Here is a 17,660-nt window from a genome sequence, read left to right as displayed (position 1 = left end):
TAGGGTTTTTCTTTTGATTAACACAGAAGCGGTGCTCGGGACACTAAAAAGTGAAGCTACTGCTGCTTTGACTGACACAAAAATAAGACCGAAACATTTCTGATAAGAAAGCCGAGGAAGCACAAAGGAGAAAAAGCGTGCGCTCATAAACCCGGCGTGGTGGGTTGTGCGTCTCTTCACTCTACAGGGGAAACAATTACAGAAACAAATAACTCTTTCAACGCGCACACAAACCCTTTAATGACTGTTTAAAGTTGGATGTGTCATTTAAATCCACCAGCATGCATATTTGGGGTTTATGTTTTTATTTTTTTGCACAGCAACCAAGCTGCAATAGTTTCGCACTTTGAGATTAAAGCTGAGACAATGTAGATTAGACAGACATGTTTGTAATGGACGGTAAAAATAGCATGATGTAAGATGGAGGGCTTTCCAGACAACACAGCCTGCACAGAATACTTTTGATCCCTTTCCTCTAACTCAACAACCTGCAATCCCGTCTTTGCACAGCATCCCTGTCATTACCGTCATTATCACTTTACCCCCGGCTAGAAAAAAAAAGGAGGCTGGAGATGGGGAGACGGGGGAGGAGGGCGAGACAGCAAGAAAACAACAGAGCATCCAAATGCATTTCATTAAAGTGAGTGATTTCTACAGCACACGCATGAGTAAGATTTGAAGTCGAAAGGGTGAAAAGTGGAAAATATGAAAACCACAAGAATGATGTATGCTTCTGGATATGTAGCCTCAAATGAAATGCATAGCACATGCATGTGATGTGATGTGTGGGTTTCTGCTACTGTGTTGTGTGCTCATCTGTCACAATGGGATTGTGATGCTTCATTGTGTCCCTGATGTACATTTGAACAAGTACAAGGCATTAGCGCTTTAAATTAAACCACCCTTAAGAAGAAAACCTGACCAAGTGTGAAAATCGTCGCCGAGATTTGTTCGTGTGTTGATTGATGCCATTGTTTTAAGTTTCAATGGAGCAGAAACAGAAACGTTTTCTCCCTTTTAAGCCCGTGGCATCCGTCTCAGCGCTGAGCTGTCTTATTTTTTAAAAACATGTGATGTTTGCCCACGCTGTTTCCCAGACATTTTCATAACGACATCTGTCCAGAGTGGAAAGAAAAATCTCAATTCAGCCACAAAAATTTTTATTTGTTTTCTTTTTCATCTTCTTTGCATTTGGCAAACAAAACTATGCATCACAGCCTACATCTGCCGAGTGGAACAGACAAGGCAGCAACTCAATTACTGTCATTTTAAAAATCTTGACATTATCCAATTAAAGTCTACACTCACTGGCCACTTTATTAGGTACAACTTGTACCTTACTTTTTGGCTAATTTTTCATGGGACCGATTCAACAAGGTGCTAAAAACATTCCTCAACCAACTGTTGTCATAAAAGGATGGACGTGGTCAGCAACAACACTCAGGTAGGCTGTGCATGGCATTAAAACGAGGCTCAGTTGGGCCCAAAGTGTTACAAGAAACTATCCTCCGTACCATTACGCCACCAGCAACCTGAAATTTGTGTGGTTGATACAAGGCAGGATGGATCCATGCTTTGATGTTGTTTACACCAGATTCTGGCCCTATGATCCAAATATCACAGCAGAAACCAAGTCTTAGCTGAACAATTGTCCAATTTTGGTGAACCGGCGCAAATTGTAGCCTCTGTTTCCTGTTCTTAGCTGACATCAGTGGGATCTGTGTGGTCTTTGCTTGCTGTAGCCTTCAAGATGCTTCAAGAGATGCTCTTCTGCATGCTGTGATTGTAACACGTGGTTACCTGATTTACTGCTCCCTTCCTTACGCTCAAAGCAGTCTGATCGTTTTCCTCTGCTATCAGCAAGACATTTTCACCCAGAGGACTGCTGCTCGCTGGATATTTTCTCTTTTTCAGATCATTCTCTGTAAACCCTAGAGGTGGTTGTGTGGTGAAAATCTGAAACACTCACACCAGCCCGTCTGACATCAACAACTATGCTATGTTCAAAATCACTTAAACCATATTTCTTCCCCATTCTGATGCTCTGTTTGAACTTCAGCAGGTCGTCTTGATCATGTCTGCATCTTTAACTGCTTTGAGGTGCTGCCAAGGAAGCTCTTTTTTTCCTACTGCTACACATCCAACCAGTCCTCACTGGGTTGTTTTACTTTACGTACTCTGAAGCTTCACCTTTTTAAACTTTAGCCAGCTCAGTGTTTACATATTAAAAGAGCGCTGCCTACTAGCTCTTACATTAGTAGCCAAGGAAACAGCAAGTATAAACCTGAATCAGAGCTTTAGAGAAGAAATGTGCCTGTTATCTTAAAAAAGTGATATTTAATAACCCGATCCTTTTACATTTAAGCTGAAAAGGCTTTTAAAGAGGAATTGGAAATGCCTCGTCACGATTGACCTGATTGAGTCTTTTATGGCTTTTTACGACTGTAGTGTTGGGCTTTGCAACGTTTCACTGCTGCACATTTGTTGCTACTGCAAATAAATAAAAGCGCACTTCTAAAAAAGTGGCATGGAGCACTGGTTCGCAGCTCCTTGACAAGAATATGTCAGTGACTCGTATAATTTGCAGCTTATTCATATTCCTCCTGGATTCTCGCATTGCTTTTAAGGTCCCGACATTGTCTGTCATCCTCCCCCCTCTGAGTTTCTCACTGTCATCTTCACAGTCTTCACAGAAAAGGCTGTGTAATGCAATCTGTAAACGTGTTAGACATTTTTGCCAATAACAAGCACTCTGATGACTGCCTAACAATGTTGTTTACATTTTAATTGTTGCACTCTGGCACCGTAATGGAGAGGCTTCCTTTTTGTGTGTGTATGTGTCATGTTTCACGTCTTTTGTTGTCAGGTCTTTAACTAAGCTGCGAAGCGTGAGCTTTTTTGAATTTACCACACTGGTGAGAGATCTGTCAGCAGTGCTGGAAGTTCCTGCCAGCACTTTAAATCATTCAAGCCTTTCAAGACTTTCTGTCATCTTTGCACTTCTGTCCGCCCTGAGGTCAAACGCAACAATAACTCACCTGCAAACTTGGCCTCAGAGCGTTGAATCTTGTCATTTATTGCCTAAACAAAGACAGTCTATCCGGGCTCGACGTAGTAAAAGTTCCTGTTATCAGAAATATTTCTGCCAGAAACACTGAGTTAGTCATAAGTTTGCTCTGGCGCTGAAGGTCGACCAGAAGAACGGACCCGTTTAAGCTGTCGGAAGCAGAAAAAAATAGAAAAATCTGTCACTTGATTCTTCATCTGATGCTTGTGAAGCATTAACACCACCTCTTGTAGATGAATGAAGTCTTGGTGACATTTCTTTTTTCTTTCTAATTAACTTAATGTGACCCACTCGTACTATGTAATAAAACTGCATTTGAGCTAGAGCCTCCTATGGTCTTTTCCATTACTCGTAGCCCCTGACATAGACATCATCATGCTGTTTTCTGGCATTTTACCCAAAACTGCATCATCTGCTGGATCATGCTGCTCTAGCTGAACATTATGCCTCCTTCTGAAATTGTTCACTAGAGGGTGCCGTGCACAAATTTGGTGCAGAGAGTGGCAGTATGGAGCCACTACCCTAATATACCTATCGCACTCCTTACGGACTCATGATATAAATATTTTTATCCACTTGTATTATCATCATTGCTAAACAAATATGTGTTCTAGCAATTTCTATTAAAGCCTGAGGTTTTTTATTATTATTATCTTTATTTATTTTGCCTTTTTCAGTTTTATTACACACTCTGCAGGCTTTCATTTATAGCAGGTGTGGTTAAACTTTACATAGAAGGGAAGTAAAGCACTTTATTCTCACGTCCTGCTGGAAATACTGTTATTTTGCTTGTGACGTGATGTGTCGCAGTCATATCAGAGTTTCGATTGGCCCAAACATGGCTGGCAGTAGAGACACAACTGCTCATTTTATAGGTTCCTATGAGTATATCCACAGTTTGTTTGTTTTTTGGTATTATAGAAGAATTTTATAATTTATAGCGAAATATTATTGTGAGACCCTTTATACTGAATGAACTGCTGGAACCCTGGATGGTGTTTTAGTGGCAATTCACATCACAAATAAATAACATAAGTGGAAATTACAAAATAGGTTTATTCATATAAACAGCTACAAAATTCTACTAAACAGGGAGTTTTCTTTTTTTGTTGTTCAGGAGGAGGCAAAGTGTATTGTTACACTGTTTCACAAAAGTATTATCAAATGACATACAAACAAATAAGTTAATCTGTATTCTTCACAAAGCTCTTCTGAGTTTATAGAGCTCCCTCTGTCTGTAAGAGGAGGCACAGCTATCCTGAGATTCACAGGGTTGTTTTTTTTTTATTTGTTCAAACTTACATGACCTTCCAAGAATATAGTTTCTATGTGTATCCATCATTGTGTATTTATTTGTCCCACACCCTCCTACAAAGGGAAGTCCCAAATGGCTTCTTATTTACACGCTGCGGAGCTGTGAAGACTGAGACTAACGCTGCATAGATGAGTCATTCACACCACCAGAAACATGACTCTTTTCTTCTTTTCTTTTTTCATTTCAGGACTCCCAAAGTGACAGAGTCTTTCCCCTCGCCGGAGTATGGGAGAGAGGAACGTTTCGTGTTGGCATAGGAGGCGTACAGGGGGGCAGAGGAGGTTGAGGAAGAGGAAAAGCGGGGCAGGGTGGACGTAGAGGAAGGGAAGCCTGGGGCCGGCCTCTCGGGAGGGTAACAGGCCGGAGAGGAAGACCTGCCCCTGCTTTGTAGGCTGCTGCTGCTATTCTGCAGAGGAGAGCTGGAGGTTTTTGGACCATGTGTGAGAGAAGATGTTGACGAGCTGGAGAGAGGTGAGGTCCTGATGTTGTAACCTAGGACGCCCGTACTCATGAGAAACTCCCTGGAGCCGTAGGCTGGCGGAGTTGGTCCCCGGGAGCCCAGAGGTCGAATGTTGTCCGGTGGTAAACTTCTCCTGCTTGGGATGTCATAGATCCCCATATCAGGGCTGAAGAGCGCCTGGGTCCTCACCTGGCGACGGAGCATCCTCTCCCGCTCCTCCAGCTCCCGTCTCTCATGAATAGAAGCCATGATGGCTTTTGAAAAGTTATCATAGCGCGCAGCAGCAGACAGCGGAGGTGTCATGTCTGGAGGAATGAGATCCCGAAGACTACCTCGAGGACTCTGAGAAGCAGCATCTCGCATCGCCAAACCCAAAGGTGGGACATCTCGCGACATTACGCTTTGGGATGCAAGGTCTCTTGGCAACAGCCCTTGGAAAGCAGGAGAAGGGACTCTTTGAATAAAACCTTGGAAAGAAGGCGAGGCATCCCTGGAGGTTAGACCCTGCAAAGAAGGTGAGGGATCTCGAGGCTGAGGAGACTGTCTGCTGATGCCCATAAACACGGGACTGTATGTGCGAGGATGCGACCGCTGCAGGTTCCCGTCTGTGCCCAGGGTCATAAAGTGATGGGGGTAGCTGACTGGAGGGGCCCCTCTCTGAGCCATGGCCTGAGGGTCTGTAGGAATGACATTATCATAGGAGATGCTGCTGCTGCTGGTGTTGTGGTTGGCCAGCAGGCTGGAAGAGGACAGGATGCCAGGCCGGGGACTGGATTCCAAATTGTCAGCATGCATGGCTGGCAGCTGGGATTTGCTGCCACTGCGACTGGTGTGTTTCAGGGTGAGAGAACGGGAGTTCAGCGGCAGAGAGTTGAGCTGCAGCGAGCTGGAGACAGCGCTGGTCTGGAGGGAAGGCTGGACAGGCAGGCTGGCCTGTTGGCTGCATCTCACAGGGCTTCCTTTAGACTCAGAGTGGAGGTCAGGACCTTTGTTGCTCCCTTGCTGATCTGACGTCTTCAGCAACTTAAGCACAACAATACAAAACAGACAGCAGAGTCTTTCAGACACAAATCAAAACCAAAACTTATATACTGAGGAATAAACTCTGAAAGTCACCTGTTCTGGAGGAACAGGCGATGATCCTCTGGATATAGCCTCAAGGACAGGTCGTAGCTGTGGCACGGTGGGAATAGATGCAGGAAGGACGGTTTTATTATGATGCCCCGGATCTAAAAAAGAAGTCAGCTTCAGATTAATGGCATGCAACAGCAAACGTATGGAATAAAACCGCCAATGCATCTGAGCAAAGATGGCTTAAAGGAGTTCTTGGTTTTTCATCATCAACAAATCCCATGGAAAAAAATAAAAAACAAACCAACAGTGCATTAGTTTGTCTCTAAATACTTTCCATAATCTCTCTAAAGCACACACGCCAAAAGCCCTCTGATAGATAATATAGATGTAAACCTATGAAAAGTGGGTCACAAGTTTCCATTTTACCGATTTCGAAAACCAAAAGTACTTCCAATAACAGAAGATGTATCTTTTTAAAAAAGACTTGATAAAAAAAAACCTTTTAAGATGTAATTATTGCACATTTGGTGCAGTAATCATTGCAGTTTGCACAGGAAGAAGAGTATGAGCCCACAATCCAACAGTACATGTTTATTTATCAAATTATAATTAAGTCCTCAAAGTGTCCCTCTTTTCTCTTACTTAATTAAAAAAAATGTTACAAAAAATGTGGCCGCTTCACTTTACAGATGCATGCTTATCACAGGATATAAGCATATGTGTCATTTTAAATTACCATCCATGGCAGCTACTTGGCTCTTCAACAGACCGTGGTCTGGTTTCGGAGGCAGCGGCGGTGGAGTTTTCGGTTGTTTGATGTCTGACAGCTTGACAGCTCCGGTTGAGGTTTGCTGGCAGAAGAAAAAAAAAGCCAGAGACATGAGAGATATAGCTCATACATCATATATCACTTGATAAGTGTGTGAAAATATTAAGCTCTTCGTGCTTACCTTATTCTGGAGACTCTGTATCCCGTTGCCTCTGACTTTCACTGGCATCTGCCTTTCAATTTCTGGCCTCAAAAACGGAGGCTGAATGTGGATGACTGCTTTCCTACAGGGCCTTGCTGTGTACCTGGTGTCCCAGGACAAAGACAGACAGCAAAACAAAGTTAGTTTAAAGGTTTAAATTAAGCAGAAGATGTAGGAGGAGAACGTTTCTTACTTTGGAGAAATGGGACTGCAAACTAGATGCTCCAAGTTGTTACAGCAGCCACGTGTAAAAGGGTTTACTCCTCCCTGAAACTTTCCAGTTACCTGTGAAAATATGAGGAAGTATATTAGAGTTTTTACGTGTATACATACAGTACTGTGCAAAAGTCATACATTTTGCTATGAAAATGGGAAATAGCTGCAGTGATTTATTGAAATGTGCAAACCTACATGGAAGCACAGTCTTCAGTAATAGTTCCCCAGGACTCTGAAGGACATCAAAGCTTTTGTTCTGCTCTCTGTCAACATGATCCCACACTGCTTCAGTAATGTTGAGGTCCACTGAAGAGGCCGATCCATAACTGATAGCGTTCAGTTGTGTGCTTTTATATCAAGCTATACTTTATAGTAATAGCAGTGTGTTTTTGTCATGCTGAACAGTAAAGATTATTCCCAACACCAGCAACTGAAATACAGCCCAAACCATGACAGAGCCTCCACCGTGTTTTGCAGACAGCTGTAGACACTCAGTCTTGTTCCTCTCTCCTGACCTCCACACATATTGACAATTTAAACAACTTCTCATGTGGATTCATCACTCCATCAGCCACTGATTTCTAGTCTAGTTCTTGTGTAATTTGGCATACCTCAGCCTTTTCACCTTGTTTCTCTTCCTTAAGAATGGCTTCTTGAAAGCCAGCCTTGCACTGAGACCATTTCTGATGAGGCTTCAGTGAACAGCAAATGGATCAGCTGAAGGGTCAGATGCATCTCTCAGGTCCTGTGTCAGTGCTTTGCTATATTTTCACCTATTTCATACGGACCTGACTTTATGATACTTAATACTCCATCTGCTGTAAGTAGTTTTTAGACTTGCCTCTTCTGTACTTCTATACTATTTTATGCTTGTCAAACTGTGTTATCTTTGGCATTTTTCATAGACTCGGCTAAAGAAATGGGAACAAATGATGTGCATTTGCCACAAGCTGCTAGTAACAAAGCACAGATACAGTTTAAAACTGATTCTTTGCCAAGTTGTCTGTCTTATGTAGATAGTTAGGTGCTTTTTTACACTTGGACAATTTATAGGTCATTGTTCAGTGGCTTAACAATATTTTTTAAAAGAAACATTCCTCTGGAAATAGTCAGTTAAAAGCCCTGGACTGAAAATAATTGAAGACAATCAGCCCTTGTCCAAAGGGAAAGTTTGAAAGACCCTCAGAAAACATGGAGAACTATTGCTTCAAGACAACTTTAAAAATTAAAATTCTGGCTCCTTGGAAGTAAATGACTTTTGCACAGAATTGTACAATACAACATCATTAAGTCCTTCAGTTTCATTCATATGCTTCTATGTTCCCAACAGTAATGCACATGTATGGAAAAAACTGACTTGTTCATTGGTGGTTCGTCCTCTGGATACCAGATACAAGTGGAATCCAGTGAGACCGAGGACAGGGATCAGAAACAGCCCCGATATACTGATCACTACCAAACTGGGAAAAGCAATGATAAGGAAAACTACTTCTAGTTAGAATCAGTTAGACAAAATAGTCAAAATATGCAAGCAAAGATAGCTGCACACATATATTGAGTGTGCATAAGGATACGTGACAGTGCAGTGCAGCTTCCATAATTCATCCATGTGGTGCAGCACGTATATGAGGCCAAAAGTGAAGACACCAATCATGTGAAAAGTCAGTGACAAGAGAAACAGAAAGAAGTAGCGGTAGTTTCGCCTCCCGATGCAGTTGTTCACCCAGGGACAGTGATGATCAAAGTCCTGAAAGATTGAGAAAGGGGGAAAAATACTAAAAATCAGTTTTTCGCTGGTATGGTGTAGAACAGTTTGTATGTATGTAGCATGAAACAGTATCCCGTACTGCAGCATTTATGGCTTAAGCTAATTTGCGATGCTGATTCAAAACAGGGCCTTTAAAATGCAAAAAGCACACAAGTACACCGAAAATTCTATAAAACACGAGCTACACAACAGAAATATAAAGACACAAAGCTCACAGCACAATAAAAACACAGAAAATGAGAGAAAAAATAAAAAAGGCAGCTATAGAACAGTAATACCTGCTGTGCTTTGTAAACACATACTTTTCAGTAGATGCTGTCTGAGCCCGTTTTTCAAATTGTATTTCTACTGAGTCCACAAAGGATCTGAGGAAAGGATTAACCTGATTAATGAGATCTCTCCCTCTCTCTCTCCAACACCCTCTGGCCATCATTCACCCTGCAGAAATCCCCCTTATTGACTTTCCTCCCGACACACTGCTACACTCACTCAGAAGCAACAACTCATTTTCCCTCTTGATCTGTCCCTCCGTGCCTTCCACACCCTTATCACACAATTCCTCCATTTCAATTTCCCACCGCATTTGTTTTTGTGTTTTTTGGTTTTTTACCCTCTCAATCATCTAGTTTTTCTTCCGCTCACCTCCACACAGTGATCACAGATGCTGCAGTGGGAGCAGCGTGGAGGTCTGTAGAAATGGCAGGACGCGCACCACTTCATCCGCACCTGGACGCCCTTCACGTTCACGTTCTTGTACAGCGGAGCGCGGAACTCATCATCCTTGTCTTCATCCTCGCTGGCTGGGAAACAAGATGTGAAGTTGCTAAAATAAAACTCCCAAATAAACTAGTGATCTAGTCTGCTGTAAACATAATAAACATGACCCCTTCGCTTTGATTACTAACCCACTGGGAGCACGCCGGCATCCATAAAGGTTGCCATGGTAAAGTTGGCCAGCACGAAAAGGAAAAGGACGGCACAGCATGGCGGCACCGCAGGGCAGATGGTCAGAGCCAGCCACGGGCACCTGAACACAAACACACACATGAGAATATTCATAAACACAATTTCCTGCAGTTGCACTTATGCAAATCCAAATTCCAGCTGTAATAACTGGATGGGTGTTTTTGAGCCCTGCAAGCATGCAACACTTAGAGGTTAATTTTAACGCAGCTATCAAAATTTAAAAAAAAAGAAAACGATTGTAAGGGATCATCTTCATCCCATTTATTGTGATGAGAGCTGTGGATTCCAAAAGTAATTGTTTACAGTGACAGATAAGCATGTATTAGCGTGTGCTCAGCAGTGCCCACAACAGGAGATTAAACGATGGAGGTCTCTCCTTGCACAGAATCCTTCTGCACCTTGTGCCTCGTTACACAGCAGGGTTTGAACGATAGATAACTTTCATTACCGAATAATCTGTCGATGACTTTTGAATCGTTTACTCTTTAAAAAGTCAGAAAATAGAACGACAGCCACCGCGACATCCCTGATCCCAGCACAATGATGTGAAAGTTAGTGTCTATGTGATGAGGCAAAGCAAAAAAAGCTGCAGATAATTACCCTACTAACTCATTAAATGTTCAGCCCTCTAACAACAGCCTGCACACTGCTACTAGACAGAGAACTACAATAAAGGGTGGCTCATATGGATATAACTATTAATATTATAACTATAATAAGCAATTAAATGGACAGAAAAAATGTCAAAAGAAGATTTGGCGGATTTAACGTTAAGTTGGATTTTGATCTGTTTAATTGCATAAAATGTTGCAAACTATGAGCGCTACTAACTAATTAAAACCGTTGTGAATGATTCTACTCTACTGCATGAGATTAGAGCGAGAGAGAGACTAATATCCACTGGATTATGTTAGCAGTGTTTGATTGAACATCAGTTGATTGGACTATCTACTCTATGAGTCTTTTGCTTATGGATTTATCAGTATGGGTTCAGATCAATAATAAAATACTATAACATGATGTATCTTTTAGGACTGAAAGGGAAAACGTGTCAAAACAGGTTACGTGATTTATTTATTTATTTCGAACATGACTTCATGGAACATAGTTGATTAAAAACGAAGTCTGATTTAAAGTGAAAACGCCACAAAATTAAGAGTCCTCCAATCCCCAAACCCCCCTCTCAAACCTACCCACCAAACCCACACCCAGGCTGGTTTTAGGGCAGGGGTGGGGGAGGGGTCTCGCCCCGCAGGAGGAATGCCTGCTGATGCCATGCCAGCTGCAAACACAGTAATCCCTGGATTATGAACTCTGGATTACAGACAATTTCTGTCAGTCCAGTTCATTGTGGATTCCTCACATCAGATGCTTAACACACAGAATACGCAGTCAAGGCGACCATATATCACACAACATGATACTATATATTCTATAACATGGCATAAAGCCACTACATTTATTGTTGTGAGGGAACTTCTCACAAAACTTGCAATCCTTGTTCAGCGCTTTCAGAGCAAAACACGTCTTTTGAGATATGAAAAAATGCCGCACAATGAAAAGATTTGAATCTTAAAATATAAAAATATGTGAGAAAAACATTAAGGAGCAGAATACGAGCCTTCAGCCCACATAGTTTTTTAGGGATTTGTGTCCAAGTTCTTCTCACATAGTGTGGTCATGTTTCACGTCCTTAAACTGTCATAGTTTATTGGTTACGTTAAGCAGAGTAACACTGCTCATTGTCATTTGCAGTTATCTCTTAAATTACAAGCACAAACCACGTTTTAACCGAAGAGAAGCTAGATATGGACCAGACTGTAATGTGGATGCATCCACCAATTGATCTGAGACCATCTGGACCGCAGGGAGGGACAGTTCATTACGCCGCAGGCCCTACCTAATGAAACAGTCTGGGCAGGGGCGCTATTAAATCACGCAGAACAGTAAGCTGCTCTGCAATCTGCACACTGCGCTCATCCCTGCAGTGGGTCAGTGGCACGGCAGACACCACTCAGTCGGTCAAGCTGCAATTTCACTACTGCCAGTAGCCAGGGCTCCTTTTGTGAGCGCTGCAGTTACATAAATGACATCATAATCTGTCAGATTTCTAGAGACAATAGCCGTGCAGAAAATGCCGCTCGTGAATACATTCTCCACACGCAGTGTGAATGCATTTTTGCACCTTTAGCTTGGTGTTTTGAATTTCAGTGAAAAACTTAAAATAGCAATTTATCAATAAAATGTCAGATTAATGGGATCAGTACACTCAAAGGTTTTGGTAGTGCAGCATAAACTTGGTCTAGTATGACCGTGAGAGGCTGAAGGTGATCAGCCAACTTTGAAAAGTCTTTACTGTGTAAGTTATTTAAGCGTTAAGCATATTATAACTGTCTTCGTTTGACTATTGTGAAATAGTCAACTGCTGCTAATAAGCAGATCACATGCAAGATCTTGAGAAATTTAAAACCAGGATTTTTGGAGTTAGGGGCCCATTTAAGCAACTGTAGCTTTTTTAAATGTCAGTATTTGTCAATGCAAAAATGCTTGCATCCTAGCAGACTGGAACACAGCACAAGGGGGATTTCTGCTGCTCTTTCTCATTTCTGCTCTTTGTTGGTGGTCTGGCAGTGTTCAACAATGCACCACACCTTAAACACTGACCCAAACAAAAGTTCACGGTCAGAGGAACAAAAGCAGGAAACCGGTTAACTGGTGAATTTTATCAGGCAAAGGAAGACAAAGGAGCCGCCACGGATATAAAGGTCGTCCTCTGACACTCCCAAAGCCCGACTGGAAACAGAAATGAATGTATGCATGCTGGTACTGCTAATGCTCATAGAGAGCTGCTGACGCTGATAATTGCATGAATATTAGCAGATGAAAGGAGATGTGGCTGCAGGGTAACTGCGATTTCTGGAGAGGAATTTTCATGTCACCTTGCTCTGGTTTAAAAGCTAAAAACACTTTAAAAACATGAACAATGATACTGTGAATGTGCACGTGAGTGCACACAAAGGACATAACTTCAAGGGTGCAAGGCCGTCCTGGCTGGTATTCTCTAACTACTGTGTGTTTCCATGATTCACAGGAACCAAAACGATGATGTTATGGCAGATGACAACGATGTCCCTTTGATTCAGTGTTACAGGGGACGGGCTGAACAGAGTGCAGCACCTGTCCATCTCTGCTTTTCGAGGAAAAAATATATGATAAACAAGCTATTTAACCGGCAGTCCACAAAACTCAGTGTCTGCTGTTTATTCCTCAAACAAGATGTTTCTGCTTAAGGCAGTTGTGAGTGACCTTTAAGTCTGCTTTAGCTGCATGCAGTATGTACGACCGCACAGCTAGAAGAGCATTTTAGACACTTACATTAAATTGCACAAATAATAACAAAATGTTATACTGTTGGTCGGTAAGACAGACATATTGTTTTGTTGTTTATCTAAAGATTGGGATACAGTCTGTGGGATTCAGAGGTCCTGTGGTCAGAATATTTCGATCTCTGTTCTGCAGAAATGTGATAATTAATTAAAAGTGTATGTTATAAGGTCGCTTCAGCTGACTTGCACTCACTTTCAATCACTTGCAGTGTCCTAGTTTTGCTGGTTTGGCATTGCAGTCCCAATTAAGCAGTCTCTTTTCAATCTATCATGTCAGGAGTTCATCGACTTCTTTTTTCTCTCATAGGATATAGATGGTCTGCAGGGATGCTCAAGAGTTTCTGGCCTATGAGCTCTATGTCTCTATACGTCTCAGGCCTGAAGAGTTTTCCCCGTTTGCAACATCTCTGTATTCTAACATTTAAAAACTTCTGAATAAAGGAAATCATTCCACATTAAAACACTCCATAATAAGAATGCAATACAGAGACAATGATCAGCCCCAGCATCAAAAAACACTGAGCATTGCAGTTGATTTTACTTTGATATGCAGCACCCACTTAAACACTGTTGCACCCCACCCACCAATGGGAATGATGCTCCAACAGCACCAACCTCACACAGCTGTACAATGTGACCATAGACTGTATATAAAAGAAGGACATGGCTTCCGTGTGTGAGAGGTGAAGCCAATGCATTTCCCACATCCCATGATGCACTGAATGTTTCTTCTTCACTCAGCTCTTTTCACTGTGTGTGTGTTAATAAAAAACTTTGCATTTAATCATTAGTTATTATTAATCTCTGACTCTCTTCCACAGTGTGTCTTTTGTCCTGTTTTCCTCCCCTCACCCCCAGATGGGAGAGTTGAGGCTGAAATTTATGGTTTTCGGGGGGGTTTTATGGTTAACTCAGTCTTTTCCCGTGTTGTAGTTGTGTGTCTTATTTTGAAAGAAATATTTACGCGTTACCATAGCGACCAGAGAGCATTAAGGGGCAGAGAGGAGGATGTTACTCTCAATGTTGTTGGTGCATTTCAGGAGGACGCTGCTAATAAAGTTACACAATTACACAGTGAATTCGCATTTACTATTATATTTACAAAATACCACAGTGTTTGTCTAGGTCGTATCATTTTATTTAGTTCTATTTATCCGCGACACCTTAATCACCAGTCCGTGAAAATTTTGTCGGACATTAAACCACTCCACGGTGCAAAAAAGGTTGGGGACCGCTGCTTTAAAGAGGGCCTAACTTGTGGGTGACATGGTGCCACTGTATGCCCCTTGTTTTTTAAGTTAGATCTGAGCTAACACACCAAGGCCAAAATGCTCGGCTTGAGGCTTAAAAGCTGGACTTCACAAACCAGTGGGTGGCCTAATGGCAGCTGTGTCTATGTATGTGTATAGACAAATCTCAAAAATTACTCAAGAGCAGAGCCCAGTCTCCTCAACCTCCAACAATCCCAAATCCAATCCAACTGACCATCCACAAGGTGTACCAAAACAAACCAGAGACTCCACTCCTCAACACACATGACCCAAAGGTTCAGCTGTCAATGTTCTGGTGCCAGCACCACAGGATACCCCTAAAGGTCACTTATTCATGCCCTAAATAATTAGATCTCCTTCAGAAGTACAGGAAGAACCGAAAATATTAGGCAGATGGTTTTAATGTTGTGGCTGATCCACCCACACGGATTTCTACAGCTACATCTCTGCAGATTAACCAGATTAAAGGTGCATAGTTTTAAACAGGAGAGCAAGAATTTAATTTTCACATTCTTCTAAAGCAGGGATATTTAAAACATTTCAGTCACATACACAGGAAAAATATTGCAGGAAACTATCAAAGAAAAAGGAATTGCAAAACTATCCCTTCGCATTTACAGTAAACATTTTCACTTATTCGGACTCTTATCTCCAAATAACCTATTGTGAACTCAAAGATTGCAGACTTGGTTTTCCCAGATGGGGGATGACATGACATCAACCAGAGGAATCTAATCCCATACCCCCAATCTGGTGTCAGATTCCAGTGGAAACAGTGCACAGCCTGAGAATAGAGAGAAAAACTAGGGCAGATATGGCTACAGAGATTGAGGGGTCAGAAGGCTGACATATAGCCTATGATGTGGGAGCCTGCAGAAAGTCAATGATGAATATGGAAAAGCTTTATTATTTAGTGCATTAGTATTACTTTGTAGTTCTCTGTGTAGCTTTGAAATGTTTGGACAAATTACACAAATTTATAGTCATCGTTTAAATTGGATTCTCAGGGTATTATAGAATATTATATTCAAATTTGGCTTGGGTGGAGTCTTTTCAGTCTTGGACATAACCTCAATTTCCTCACAAATAGGTCAAAGCCAGTATGACTGAAACATCATCTCTAACATCTCTATTGCATATTTAAAACTATATTTTCTTTAGTTTGTCACATATTGCGAGAAACCTTGCAGTGAATTTCCAGGGCTTTTGCAAGAGGGGTAGCCTCTTTTGATTTCCTTTAGCTAAATTTATGACACATATGGGTCACGGTGACACACTGAGACATGCTGATTGTGGGTGGCTTATCCCGTAAAGTAACTGTGCTCACACTTGGGTCCTTAGGGTGCACCGGGCAGGCGCCCAGACCCAAGTCCAAACTGCCAGCTAACCAGGTCAGATGTTAGCAGCCCCGGCGGGTCTGCCAGCAGAGTGAAGACAGTGCAAAGGAGAGGAAATTTTGCTCTTTTTTTAACAGCTTCTTGGATTTTCAAAATAAAATGTTAATTTAAAAACGGGAGAATAAAAGTGGAGTAAATTGCATTCAGTTTAATAATCTTTAGCTGTGCCAGAGAGGACACTGGGGGTATGTGTGATATTTTTCTAACGCTTAAACAGATCTATTTGATATTTAGTAGCTGTGGATGACAGGTGTCTGAATGCATGGCTCAGCTGAATGATCCGTGCAGTAAAACACCAGTTTCCCGTGACTCTTTCGTACTTACGTGAAGACGAAGAACAGGGAGGAAGAGCCGACCAGGAGGCAGGCGGCCGTGCACACCGGGATGAAGGCGCTGGGTTTCAGCGAGTCGGCGCCGCTGGCGGGCATCCTGTCCTCTCCACGCTCATCAGTGTCTCATACCGACGAAACGCACGGCGAATACACCGCAAAAGTCCCTGCTGGTTTGTTTGCAAAGCCCTTCATAAATCGCAAAACGCCGAGAAACGACAATCATAGTTAAGGGGTGAGGAAGAAGAAAAAAAGCCCGAAAGCTCAAAAAAACAAAATACAAATAAAAGCCCGCAGAGCCGCTCCTCACTCCTGCGTCCCGGTTGGTCTGTCCCGGCCGCCAGCAGCGCACAGATGCCGCCTCTCGTCTGTCCCAAAGGTGGTGCTTTTACTCATCAATGACGTGAAGCACTACTACACTTGGCCGACTGAGACCCCCTGCTGTGATCTCATGAACTACTTCTTTTCCTCCAGTTCTCCCACCATTGTTGCACATGACCACTGCTGCTCATACCAGTGCTTAATAACACCACTGAAATAAGATCGGTGAAGGGTTTGCAGTGATGAAGTTAGTAAGTTATTTACTGGTGCGTGTAAGAAATTCGTTCATTTTCACTTAAAAAATTCACTAAAAAATTCTTTGCCTTGTCTTGAAGGCTTTTCAGGGGTGTTTCCACTAGGCAGGAGAGGGCGTGAGGGAGGGGGTCCCGGAAATCGCAATAATCAGAAATTAATTGTGCCCTGTGTCCTTTTACAGATTTATTACGTTAAAGTGGCAATCATTTTGTATTGATTTGTAAAGTGAAAAAAACAGCATTTAGTCGTTATATCTACGATAAAAATTTGTTTAAAGGACCACATGCGCAAAAGTGTCATTCCACATAATGAGTATGTGTAGGGGCAATTTTCAAAATCGTGCACACTGTATTATTTTAGCTTTGTAACCAATTATCTTAGTTTCTTGCTGAGTAATTTGAGCTATAATAATGCAATTTATCAGCAGATTAATAAAAAAAAATACATCTTTAAAAACTGGGGGGAGGGGCTGGTGCCACCTCTACCCCACCAGACACGCCCCTGCTGTGGTTTAACCAGGAAGACCAAGGGATTAGAAGATTTAAGGATGCACAACAGTTATATTTTCAAGATTTAGCAGGCAGAGGCAGAAACTTTGTAAAATTAAAAGGACAATGTTCCTTCTCTAATCGTTAAAAAAAATCATGGAGAAAATCACAAAGTCTAGCTACAGTACAAAAGATGATAATTAGGACACTTTTGTCATGATTTCCTACGCACCAAAGATTAGTGCCGATAAACTCTCAACTGCTGGCAGGAATTCGTTCGGTCAGAGCTCCATTCACATGTCTTTGAACAAGCTTTACTTGGATTGTTGGGAAATTATGCATTTGGTGCCCGGGGATGACTGAGTGTTTCTGTTCT

General features: G+C 42.1%; 1 protein-coding gene across 2 annotated transcripts; it reads right to left on the bottom strand.

Annotated features, from left to right (window-relative positions):
- Positions 1–4,103: 4,103 nt before the first annotated feature.
- Positions 4,104–16,751, bottom strand: zdhhc8a (zDHHC palmitoyltransferase 8a). Of its 2 annotated transcripts, none has more exons than XM_026173816.2 (10): positions 16,216–16,751; positions 9,777–9,898; positions 9,514–9,671; positions 8,678–8,850; positions 8,461–8,563; positions 7,081–7,172; positions 6,867–6,990; positions 6,653–6,767; positions 5,959–6,071; positions 4,104–5,865 (listed from the first exon to the last, which is right to left on the bottom strand). In XM_026173816.2, the coding sequence occupies exons 1-10, from the start codon at positions 16,317–16,319 to the stop codon at positions 4,561–4,563; spliced, it is 2,409 nt and encodes an 802-aa protein (XP_026029601.2). In that variant the 5' UTR covers positions 16,320–16,751; the 3' UTR covers positions 4,104–4,560. The 2 variants fall into 2 exon arrangements, with proteins under 2 accessions (XP_026029601.2, XP_080160403.1); XM_080304277.1 differs by having other exon boundaries at positions 9,514–9,667.
- Between the last annotated feature and the right edge of the window lie 909 nt (positions 16,752–17,660).

Source organism: Astatotilapia calliptera, chromosome 7 (genome assembly GCF_964374335.1).
Source record: "Astatotilapia calliptera chromosome 7, fAstCal68.1, whole genome shotgun sequence".
NCBI classification, from domain to species: Eukaryota; Metazoa; Chordata; class Actinopteri; order Cichliformes; family Cichlidae; genus Astatotilapia; species Astatotilapia calliptera.
The sequence above is the reverse complement of the archived record's forward strand: the minus strand, read 5'-3'. Positions and strand labels throughout refer to the sequence as shown.